Source organism: Anolis carolinensis, unplaced genomic scaffold (genome assembly GCF_035594765.1).
Source record: "Anolis carolinensis isolate JA03-04 unplaced genomic scaffold, rAnoCar3.1.pri scaffold_13, whole genome shotgun sequence".
Classification (NCBI taxonomy): Eukaryota; Metazoa; Chordata; class Lepidosauria; order Squamata; family Dactyloidae; genus Anolis; species Anolis carolinensis.
In genome coordinates, this window is record NW_026943824.1 from 416,504 (window position 1) to 429,349 (window position 12,846).

At 40.7% G+C, this 12,846-nt stretch overlaps 1 protein-coding gene across 1 annotated transcript; it reads right to left on the minus strand.

Annotated features, from left to right (window-relative positions):
- Positions 1–2,052: 2,052 nt before the first annotated feature.
- get4 (guided entry of tail-anchored proteins factor 4) lies at positions 2,053–12,448 on the minus strand. The gene is made up of 9 exons (XM_062964347.1): positions 12,151–12,448; positions 9,357–9,435; positions 8,977–9,058; positions 7,594–7,743; positions 6,772–6,910; positions 5,574–5,714; positions 5,411–5,486; positions 3,855–3,927; positions 2,053–2,526 (listed from the first exon to the last, which is right to left on the minus strand). The coding sequence occupies exons 1-9, from the start codon at positions 12,324–12,326 to the stop codon at positions 2,438–2,440; spliced, it is 1,005 nt and encodes a 334-aa protein (XP_062820417.1). The 5' UTR covers positions 12,327–12,448; the 3' UTR covers positions 2,053–2,437.
- Between the last annotated feature and the right edge of the window lie 398 nt (positions 12,449–12,846).

A 12,846-nucleotide genomic window follows, 5' to 3' on the forward strand; every position in this document is an offset into this window, starting at 1 on the left:
TCATTTTGTTCATCTTCTTTTTGTACATAAAGCGTTAAAACGAATAAATCCCGTAAAAATAAATACCAAGTGAGAAAGAACCGAGGGGTCTGCAGCATCCCCTCCTTTAAAGGATCGCCCTGTTGCAAATATTAGCATGCTGTGTTTGTGGCCGAAAGGGTCTTTGTTTTTGCCCGGTACGGAGAGAGAGAGGTGTTTTATCCACAGCACAGAGACATACGACATCACTGGACTAAGTGTGGACGCAGCCTTGTTCCAAGGGATCCACTCCTATCACCCACTCCAGGCCAGCCATGGGCAAACTTCGGCCCTCCGGGCGTTTTGGACTCCAACTCCCACCGTCCCTAACAGCCTCAGGCATGAGTGGGAAAAGGAAAGGGCCCAAGGCTGTTAGGAACTGTTTATTTACAAAATTTACCGTCTATACTCGAGTATAAGCCGACCCGAATGAAAGCCGAGGCACCTACTTTTACCACAAAAAAAACCCAACAAAAACTGGGAAAATATATTGACTCAAGTTTAAGCCGAGGGTGGAAAATGCAGCAACTACAGTAGAGTCTCACTTATCCAACACTAACTTATCCAACGTTCTGGATTATCCAACTCATTTTTGTAGTCAATGTTTTCAATACATCATGATATTTTGGTGCTAAATTCGTAAATACAGTAATTACTACATAGCATTACTGCGTATTGAACTACTTTTTCTGCCAAATTTGTTGTCTAACATGATGTTTTGGTGCCTCATTTATAAAATCATAACCTAATTTGATGTTTAATAGGCTTTTCCTTAATTCCTCCTTATTATCCAACATTCTGCCGGCCCGTTTATGTTGGATAAGTGAGACTCTACTGTACTAGTAAATAAAAACAAAAACAGATACCCATAAAATTAAAACCGATTTGTATGTCCTGTGCACTTATATTCATTATTGTATTATGTTTAGTTATCGTATGGTTTTAAGTTGTTGGTTTTTTGTTATGTTGGAAACCGCCCTGAGTCCCTTGAGGAGATAGAGTGGGATATAAATAAATTATTATTATTTTACACTAATTGAGGCATCAATAGGTCAAATGTTTTCAAATATTTACATAAACTTGTAATTTAAGATAATAATAAGACTTTAATAAGACAAGAGTATCCAACTCTGATTATCAATATACTTGAGTATAAGCCAACTCTAGTATAAGCTGAGTGGGCTTTCTCAGCCTTTAGAAAAGGCTGAAAAACTCAGCTTATACGCGAGTATGTACGTTATATTCCGCTCTTCTCACCCAGGAGGGCACTCGAGGCGGATCACAATGCAGACGTACACGGCAAACATTCAGTGCAGTTTTTTAGACATACAGGGCAGACATAGATATTTCGACATTTTTCCAACTTTGGCGCCTGGGGGTTATGCTCGATTCCGGCCACTCTATCCGCTATGACAACAAGCCCTTTGGACTGCAGGATTTTCCCTCCTTGTTCTTTGATCGCCGGCATTTTTATGGTGTCCTAAAACACCTCCCTGCTTTAAGCGGTGTCTAATTTCTCTACTCACAGCTCGGCTGTTTTCAAACTGCTTAGGTGGACAGTAAGCTAGGCTCTTGGCAGTCGGGTGCTCAATCCGACTTGGGCTTTGAAGTTGCCAACCTTCTGGTCGGCAGTGATCTATTGTTGTGGGAGATTAACCTGCTGTGCTAAAGCCCGGCCCACTTGTAGGAGTTGAAGTCCAACACACCTGGAGGGCCGAAGTTTGCTCATGCCTGCTCTAGTGTTACACATTTTGCAGTGGACAAAGCATAAGGCTGATCCAGAGCCCACACAATACATATTTTTTTCTGCTTTGCCCAAATGTTATCGCTTTCTCCTACACAGAAATTAATTTGATTCTTTTTGTACAGTTTCCTAATTTTGCATTTTATCTTCTTTGGCTCATCTCATTTTATTTTGGCACTGGGTCTACGAACTGCCCCCTTTTAAAAGCCATTACACCCCCCTCCCCTTTTCAAGATAACCCTACGTGACCCATAAAAGCGCTTACATTGATTAGTTTGCTGAAACAAAACTGTGGTTTAAAATAGGTAGCAACACATGCCTGCTTCGGCTTTATTGAGTGCGATTGTGAGAAGAGGGAATTGCCGAGAACGGGCCTCCTCCTCCTCCTCCGTCCGTCAACCATCCAGCCCTGCCAGAGGTCCACCAATGATCACACCCAGTCAGTTCTCTTGGCTATCCCATTGCCTGTTGTTGTTGTTTTTTTTTACATAAATAATATAGACCAAAACATCATCAACATCTCAGCAACCTCTCCTTTTAAACTGAACAGAGGAGCCCTTTGACCTGTTGAGAAAGAATTGCAGGACTTGTTCTCAAAACCGTCTTTGTTTTGTTTTGTTTCTTTGCTTGAGTGATGGAGCACATGGCCGGGTTTCCAAGCAGCTCTGGAGGAGATCAATCCAGCTCAATGGGACTGCTGTCTTCTTGCCCGTCTTCCACGTCCTCTTCTTCGCCAGCCACCATCAAGCTGTTTAAAAGATTGCCTGAGACAGAAGGAGAGAGGAGAGATGGGGAAAGTCAGAGAAGACTACTGCATAGTGGCCGGTGTTAAAGGTGATGTTGGCAATACTACGTGCCATGGTGGATGCATCCTATCATTGACATCTCCGGCCCATCCCCTGTTTGGATATCATCAAGCAAGCCAACGCCTTAGATCAAGAAATAGCTTCCAAAGCTCTACAGAGGTACTTGCAAGAACACCTCAGCAAGCGGGAGTCCAAAAGTGGCAGGCCAAAACCCAAAACCTCAAGCAGTGGCAGAGATTGGATGAGAGACTCCTTCCTGGGCACACAGAAGACTGGGCGACTTGGAAGGCACTGAACAGACTGGGCTCTGGCACCACGAGATGCAGAGTCATATGGAGATGGTATACCACACCGGTTAAGCTACACCAGATGGATAAGAAACAAAGTAACCTCTGTTGGAGATGTGGCATGCACAAAGGGACATGTTTTCATTTATGGTGGGAATGCCCCCAGGTGAAGAGTTTTTGGAATAACATATTTATAGAAACCAGTAACATTATAGGTTTAAACATCACTCCGGATGCGAGGTTAGCATTATTAATGGATGCCACAAAGTTGAATTTAGAAATGGAAAAGAAAGAATTGGTGATTATTTTACTCACAGCGGCGAGACTTATAATTGCAAGGAACTGGAAGGTAGTAACCAATTCACACTGGAAGCATGGTATGGGAGGTATGGGATGTAGCTCTAAATGATAAATTATCAATGGAAATGAGGGTGTTCAGGCGAGAAATTAATAGATCTGATTTTGATTTATACTGGTCAGTTTTCATTAAATATGAAGTGAAAAAGTGAAAAAGGAAAACAATATAACCCTGTTGGTCAGGAATTTTGGATATGACATTGGTTTAATGGTTGAATTATAAAATTTTATGGTAAATGAAATGATACTTGTTCAGGCCTTAGTGGTGGGGTTGTTGTTTGTAAAATGTTCACTGTTTTGTGTTCTGTTTCACTGTAAGTTATTAATGTATGTAAATAAAATTAATATATTATATATATTAAAAAAAGAAAAAAGAAATGGGGCCACAAAGTGAAGTCCACAACATGTGAGTGTGGAGAAGAGCAAACCACAGACCACCGACTACAATGCAGCCCGAGCCCTGCCACATGCACCACGGAGGACCTTCTCACAGCAACACCAGAGGCCAGCTTCTGGTGAAAGGACATTTAGTATCATGCCAAGCTTTTAACTTTGTGGTTTTTCTATACATTGTAACTGTATTCTCAATTTGCTTCAGACACGATAAATAAATCACGTTGCTCCTTTATAGCATTAACTCACCTAGTAGTCCTCCATAGGATGAGGTTTGTTTGGGTGGAACACCAAAGAAGAGCTGTCCTATTCTGTCTAGATACTAAAAGAAGACAAAAGGCTTCAGTTTTGAAATCACACGAAAGCATTGTCGTTTGCACAGACACCTATCCCAATCTCCATCTTCCTAATGGGGAATACAGTCACCGTTCCAGTTTTGTGGGTTTGATTTTATGGTATCTTCAACCCTTGTGCATCTTGGCATATTTTTTTTCAAGAAAACATTAAACCCATAGCAACACAGTTGGAGCAAAGAATGGTATTAAGTAACTACCATATATACTCGAGTATAAACCAACCCAAATATAAGCCGAGGCACCTAATTTTACCACAAAAAAACTGGGAAAACATTGACTCCAGTATAAGCCGAGATACCAATAAAATTACATTAATTGAGGCATCAGTAGTTTAAATGTTTTTGAATCTGTGCATCAAACTGTAATTTAAGATAAGATTGTTCAACTCTGATTAAATCATTATTTTCATCTTCTTCAATGTAAATGTGCTTATGTATCCTTTTAATAATAGAAATAATAAATGTAATAATAATAAATGCAGTAAAATAATAATATAATAATAAATAGAGCAAAATAATAAATGTAATAATAATTAATAGAGTAAAACAATAAATATAACAATACCAATAATAATAGAGAAAAATAATAAATATACCATATATACTTGAGTATAAGCTGACCTGAATATAAGCCCACCAAGACCCTCACCTGAGTATAAGCCGAAGAGATTTTTTTTCAGTCCTAAAAAAGGGCTGAAAAACTAGGCTTATACTCAAGTATATACAGCATATGTTTTAAGCTTGACTAATGTATTTTATGGATTATTGTTAATGGTTTTAAATATGTTGCTGTTTGTATTGATCTGTTTGGCATTTAATTTTGCCAGTTGTTGTAAGCTGCCCTGAGTCCCCTCGGGTGAGAAGGGCGGGATAGAAATGTTGTAAATAAATAAATAAGAACCCTTAGGTAAAGGTAAAGGTTTTCCCCTGACATTAAGCCTAGTTGTGTCAGATTTTGGGGTTGGTGCTCATCTGCATTTCTAAGCTGAAGAGCCAGTGTTGTCTAATATTATAATATATTGTATATACATATATTAATAATTAATATTATGATGTAATACAATGTAATAATAATTATAATTCACTATCATAATTGTATATTTATATTACATGCAATATTACTAATAATATCGGAATATAGTCATATAATATAATATATTGTATGTATATATACTTGTAAACTGCCCTGAGTCCCCTTCGGGGTGAGAAGGGCGGGATATAAATGTTGCAAATAAATAAATAATTGTCCGTAGACGCCTCCTAGGACACAACTATTTTGCATAACTCGCATAACTTCAAATTTTGCTGTTATTGCTTTACTGTTTTGTGAGCCGCCCCGAGACACACGGATAGGACATTGCATTGCAGATCGGACATTGAAACCAACAAAAAAAAAAGGGCAAGCACAGAGAAATAAAAGTGGTATTCCACCCGTTTAAGGATAACTTACTTCGTTATACATGGGGTCCCTCTTCAAGGAAGGTTGGTATTGTTCACACAATACTGTAAATACTGTTAACTTTCCTCTAAAACAGAAGCGACACACAATGTCAAACCAGGCTGAAAACCAGGGGGGAAAAGAGCTGTGCTGCACAATGAAAACCAAGCCGTACCCGTCAACTGCCAGCAGCAGGAACCAAATGAAGTTGAGCAAGGGCTGCACGAAGGGCGGGCCCCTCTCGATGGAAGGGTGCTTCTGCGTGTACGTGGTGAAGACCACTAAAGCGCTGGTCTTGTTTTTCAAGCAGAGGAATCTGCAAAAAAAGAAAAAAAAAAAGGGGGGGGGGGGAAGAATTCTGAAAGTTACAGGCTCTTCTGGGAGTAGGATTTAAACACGGTCACTTCTAGGGCGGTTTCCTAAACTTAAGTTTGTTTATTTATTTATTTGCAACATTTATATCCCACCCTTCTCACCCCAAAGGGGACTCAGAGAGGCTTACAAGTCATATGTACGAGACAATATATTATATTATTAGCATAGCATTATATATACATACAATATATTATATCATTAGTATATTACAATATAAGCATTATATATTACTATATTGTACTATACCACTATACTGCAATATTATATGTAATATACAATTATAATAGTGTATTACATATTATCAATATTATATGTATATACAATATATTATATCATTAGTATATCACAATATAAACATTATATATTACTATATTGTACCATACCACTATACTGCAACATTATTAGTAATATTACATGTAATATACAATTATAATAGTGTGTTATTATTATATTGTATTACATTATAATGGCGCTCCATGCAGTCATGCCGGCCACATGACCTTGGAGGTGTCTACGGACAACACCGGCTCTTCGGCTTAGAAATGGAGATGAGCACCAACCCCCAGAGTCAGACATGACTGGACTTAACGTCAGGGGAAAACCTTTACCTTTACCTTATTACATTATATTATCAATATTATATAATATATTATATTAGCAGTATAGCATAGTATTAGTATTATATATTATTATATTGTACTATACCACTATACTGCAATATTATTAGTAATATTACATGGAATATACAATTATAATAGTGTATTATTATTATATTGTATTACATTACAATATTATTATCAATATTGTATTTATATACAATATATTATATTATTAGTACAGCATAATATAGCACAGTATAACCTGGAAAACTCACAGTAACCCAGTGATTCTGGCCATGAAAGCCTTCGACAATAATAAAAATATTATTATTTATACCCCCCCCCCTTTTTCTCTCAGAGAGAAGGCCGAGATGAACGAATTAAGAGCAGAAAACCTACTGTAACACCGCTTGGGCCACAAACATGTCCACCTCGCTGCGATAGCCCCGGGACGAGGAATATTCCACCAGCATGTTTGCACAGCCCTCGCCATCTGTCGAGTGCAAGAAGTGATACCGAGATTCACAGTAGTTTTGCTCTGGAAAAGAAGTTTTAGAAAAACCCAAATCAATCAGTGATGCTTCTTGCTCAAAGTACAAGTATTAGAACAGTCCTTGCATCCGTTAGGGAGAGATCGCTTTGCAAAAAATATTCCAAGGATCTACTCACATTTGCATGTTATTAAACTATACTTCAAGGGTAGTCTGAATATGCCTTAAATTTTGTTATATGGTGCATTTCATATCTGAGTGATATCCAAAGACGGATACACCGAAACTGCTCTTATGTTGTAACAGGTCCCTTGGACGGGGTTCACGGCAAGGGCAACGTGGCTCAGACACCTAAAAACAAATCCCTCGCATAGAGATGCAGCGGCTGCTGCCAAATTTCTAATTTATTTCTGATGTGTTCCATCCTGGATTTAAAAATAAAAGGCAGGCACCGAACCCACGCTAATCCAAGTGTCGTAACCTCTTGCACTGGGGGCAGGGTGTAAAAACGACTCCACTTAAACCCACTTTCTGCACCTTTTGTTCTACTCTGTGTCAAGCCTTTCCAAGAAAAAAGAGAGTCAAATAAAGAGATTTAGACGATGCAGGCAAGACTCCAAGGAGCTATTTTAGGCACACTTAGTCGCCTTTGCACAGGCCCACTTAAGACTTTTCACTTTCTCCAGTAATCCACACGATTCAATAACCATTTAATGCCAAGTTTTCCTACCTTTCCACAACGTGATGGCTAGCAACTGGTGCAATTTTGGGTGACCGAGTTTTCCCGACCCACCACTGGACCACTTCAGCGCCCTGGACACAAAGGCCACCCTTTCCGGTGAATTCTGATCCATCAGGCTGAACACTTTCGCCAGGTTCTCTAGAAGCAACCACAACAGGCGACACTCATCAGCAACGCCCACGCTCACAACCAACAGCAGCCTTTTTGTTCCAAATATACCAGCAATAATAATAATAATAATAATAATAATAATAATAATAATAATGCTTTATTTGTATTCTGCCCTATCTCACCAAGAGGACTCAGAGTGGATTCCAACAAACAAAAAACATTCAGTGCCTCACCACAAGTGCAAACATGAATACATTAACAACTGTAAAGTACTGTAAAGATTACATGACACTATGTAACACGATTTTTGTTCCTGGATTATCAACAATAATAAAAATAATAAAACTTTGTTTCTAGACCGCCCTCTCTCCCCAGAGAGACTCAGGGTGGTTAACGCACATATAAACGGCAAGCATTCAATACAACAACAACAACGACAACAATTTATTCTTATATCCCGCCCCATCTCCTCAAGGGGACTCAAGGTGGCTTACAAAGAGACCATGCCCAAACAATATAAAAATACAACAGTAAAAACAAATCCAAACACAGCAATAAATACATCAAGAAAAAGCATAAAACAACAACAATTTAAAAACGATTAAAACATGCTCAATACCACAACCACTTCACTCAATAATCAAAAGTATAAAATGACAATAACATACTCGTTATAATAAAATATCAATTTCATTTCCCATTTGGTTCTATCAGAAAAACGTGGGGTAAGTTTATTAAACTGCAAAAAAACCCTTTGGTTTTGCGATCTGCACAAAAAATTAAAAATGACACACTGAAAGGTTAAGAATAGCAGACACAAAAACAAGGTTTCTGGAGCATGATAACGCCTTTCAAAGTAAGTACCACACAATTAAGCAGGAAATCACACTTTCAAACCAGGAATATATATATATATATGTATATATATATATATATATATATATATATATATATATATTCCAAATGTGTAATTAATTATATGAGTCCCTTGAGGAGATAGGGTGGTATATAAATAAAGTTTACACACACACACACACACACACACACACACACACACACACACACACGTATGAGACTTTCATTAGATCAAGGCTAGGGTGTGTGTGGCCATTCATAGGTGGGGTTGATGACTGTTGTAATGCATTGACATTTAGCACAGCAGGTTAGTCACCAAGCTGCCATAAATCTTGCCAACCAGACTGCCGAGAGTCCAGAATTCTAGGCAAAGAACGACAGAGGAAATGTAGTGGGATGTCTCACCTAGCAGCTCATCTGTAACTTTTGCATCTGATTTCTCCAGGGACTCTAGAACTAGCATGGACAGATCCGCAGCGCTGTTTTGCTAGAAAACACAGGGGGAAAAAAAACGATGAATACACACAACGAAGCAAGAAAATTACAAATGTTAAAGAGGGAGGGAAGTGGCATTTTGGAAAAAACACAACATCGTCTTGCACTGTTAGTATATTGTTTGATTACCTCCTTCAAACTATATGACCACTTTTATTTCAGACTGTATGAATGCATTGCTGTCTTGAAATTCTGGGAGCATAGGGATCTTATTTGCGGTGCACTAATCTTGTTGTGTATCAAATAATACTAACAATATAACCTTTATGCGGTTTTAAAACAGATCTTACTTGATTGTGACTGAAGAACAACAGGGCCCCCGAATACATGAGCTCTCTCGCTTCCGCATGTTTCCCTTGTGACATGTACCTGTGATTTTCAAACAAAAACACAAAAGCAGAGTGAAAGATAAGCAGAATGTAGCATGATGAGACAGACTTTCAAGAGCCTGAATGGTTTGTGGTGCAAACAAATTTAATCTTTGGACCTGAAAGACTCATGGCACAAAGGCATAGCTTAGTAAATGAACAAAATCTATAGAAAGTAATCCTGCACAAAATCCGAAAATTCGTTTTAAGCATGTTTACATACCTCTGAACCCTGAGAGAAGAGATCAGACTCTGATATCAAATGGATAGAACAAACAGTAGACTAAAAGCTGTTTTAATGCATTTAATGATAGTGCAAGGTCACCCTAATGAACAACCAGACCTGGTGTAGTTGGCACCCTCGCAAAGGGCGGAGTTATATTCTTCCTACTTGTTTACGTAGTCTTAAAGCACAAATGACATCTGATAAAGGGAGCAGGGCCTTTTTGGTGCCTAGGCAGTTACTAAGCAGAAGTAGAGAGCATGACAACACATCAATTTTCACACAAAACAGAACACTTCTGAGAGAGCAAGAAAGTGGTGCTAGCTCCATCCATACCATTGATTCCAAAGGAAAAGGGGTTTCAGCAGAATAGCTCGCAACTCCAGTTTAGAGCCGAGGCCAGAGAAAGGACCTTGGAGAGCCACATCTGGCCTGCTGGCCTTAGTGTGGGGACCTCTGCTATAGATCAATAGGTTTGGGATAAATTGCCCCTAACTATTCTCCACCACTAAATAGTATAACCTCAATTTCTGCTGTTTTCCAGACACTGGGTACGTATTGAAAGATGCTGAGTGTCCACAGACCAAGGACTGCTTGCTCTCTAACACAGATCTTGAACACCCCCAGGTTAGAGTGAATTTGCTCCCAGATTTGAGGCTCATAAGAATGTGGTTGTTATCCCTAACTGACCCGAAGCAAGCAGGCAAGGGCTAGTGATGTGGCTTAAATTCTACTTAAAGAGACTGCCTCTTCCACTGCAGACAAGTATGATCTTTAAGGTCAGCCATGCGCATCTTATTGACTGTTCTAAGTTTAATGCAGATTACAAAAGAGCGTGCAAGTGGGACTTTCTATGGAGGTGCACTAACGCCATCCCAATCACAAAGTGCTCGCTATTACAACACACTGGCCTCTTGGATTGGTCTGATTCACAGACACGAAGTAAACCTTTCTATACAGCGCTTTATTTTAGCAGCCTGCATTATCTTGTTAGTTGTATGACAATTTATATAAATCTGTTACTGTTTGCACCAGGTGATGTAACGAGGGAAGCTGTTCAGGAATTCAACTGAAGGAGGCAACCATGCTGAGTCTGTTGCGACAAAAACAAAACAATCCTGAACGCCTCAAGTCTCACAATTCATTCAGGATGAAATACAACGGATAACAAAGTGGCTGTGGAACACCCTCCCCAGAGATATTAGACAAGTTCCAACTCTTTTGGGCTTTAGAAGAGCCCTAAAAACATGGCTATGTGCCCAGGCTTTTAATGAATAAACGATAAAGATGATACAGACAGACTTATGGAGAAAGCACGAGATTTTCGGACGAACGGATCTGAGCATACGTATTTTTAAAATTTATATACTGTAATTTTATACTGTATTTAATAGTTTTTAACTGATTTTATGTATTGTTGATTGATTTTGTATAGGCAATTAATTGTGCCAGCGTTGTAAGCCGCCCTGAGTCCCTTCAGGTGAGAAGGGCGGGATATAAATTTTGGAAATAAATAAATAATAAAAAAGCCCCCCCCCCCCCCCCCCCGATCATCAGTGGTCCTCACAGCCTGTCATAGATGGGGGTGAAATGTCAGGAGAGAATGCTTCTGGAACATGGCCAGACAGCATAGAAAACTCACACCCAATAATAATCTACTTTTATCTTTTGATTGAGACCCAATGTGCCTCACAACATTAAATAATTGAATAAAAAAATCAAGGAAAAGAAACCCAGGTTGGATCTACACTGCCACACAAACCTGATTATGAGAGAGATAACCCACATTATCTACTTTGAACTGGATTACGAGTCTACACTGCCATAATACATAATACTAATAATACAATAAAATATACAATAATAACATTAATTATATATTATATATTACATGCAATATTGTTAATAATATTACAATATATAGATATAGTACAATATGGTAATTTATTGCCAGTATTGTGCTATGCTAATAATATATGTATGTATATATTAAATTTAATTTGTAAGCCGCTCTGAGTCCCCTTCGGGGTGAGAAGGGCGTGATATAAATGTATTAAATAAACAAACAAATACTGTACATTCATATAATCCGGTTCCAAGGCAGACCTGGATTATATGGGGTTTATACGGCAGTGTAGATGGAGCGTCAGGCTGGATCCACACAGCCATGTAATCCAGTTTCTGAAGGCTTTGAACTGGGTGAGATGGGCCTACTCCAGGCGTTTTGGACTCCAACTCCCAGCATTCCTCAGGGCCTCGGGCCCTTTCCTCAAGCGGCTGAGGGGGGAAAGGAAGGGGCCCGAGGCCGTGAGGAATGCTGGGAGTTGGAGTCCAAAACGCCTCCAGGGGAAGGCCCAAGCTGGCCCATTTCCAGGCCCGCCTCTGCTCCCGACCAATCAGAAGGCCTGCCTGCGTGAAGGGCAGCCCGCCCGTCCAATCGGCGCGCGGCGCTGTGAAGGCCTGGGAAGCGGCCGTGAAGGGAGCGCCCCCTACCGGAAGAAGAGGGTGCGGTACATCTGGTGCGCCTCGTAGTAGTCTCCCTTCTCGACGCTGGCGCGGAGCTTCCCCTCCACGCGCTGGACGCCGCCCCGGTTCCGGTTGCTGCCGCCGCCGCCGCTGGTGCCGCCGCCTCCGCCGCCGTCCTTCGAGGCCTCTTGCTCCGCCGCCATGACGGAGGAACGCCACCGAGGAGGAAATTGACCCTGGAAGGCTTCCGTCGGCTCCGCCCAAGGCAGGGAATGGAAGGGGAGGAAGGGCGACGGGGGCCGGCGAGGGACAATAGAGCCTCGGCGCTCTACGGAAAGGGGAGGAGCGTTTGTGACGCGCCTCGCTCACGTGACAGCAGGGCGGGCGGGGCGAAACCGCGCCTCTCCGTCTCCTAGCAACAGGGATAGGAGTGGGCGGGGAAAGAAGAGGGCGGGGCCAAGCTTGGCCCAATAACTGCGAGGGAGGGCGGGGCTTGTGCTGGACCAAAACAAAATACTGGAGGATTGAGAGGCGTTGTAGTTCACCCACACCTGTGAGCCCAACCAGGATGGATCTGGACCCAGCATGCCCACATGTGAACCCGGGTGGGGTTTGAGGGGAATTGGCCCGGGCATTTTGGAATTATAGGCACTGGGATGTACAGTTCACCTGCAATTAATGGGCACTCTGCACTCCACCCACGACCAGCAAAGAATGTGGGAC

Excerpts from the sequence above, each read along its gene's own strand:
- get4 (XM_062964347.1), bottom strand. The coding sequence starts at position 12,326 with ATGGCGGCGGAGCAAGAGGCCTCGAAGGACGGCGGCGGAGGCGGCGGC. Across the intron at positions 7,744-8,976 it reads AGTTACAGATGAGCTGCTAG|AGAACCTGGCGAAAGTGTTC; the intron begins GTGAGACATCCC and ends GGTTGCTTCTAG. Across the intron at positions 6,911-7,593 it reads AGCCATCACGTTGTGGAAAG|AGCAAAACTACTGTGAATCT; the intron begins GTAGGAAAACTT and ends CTTCTTTTCCAG.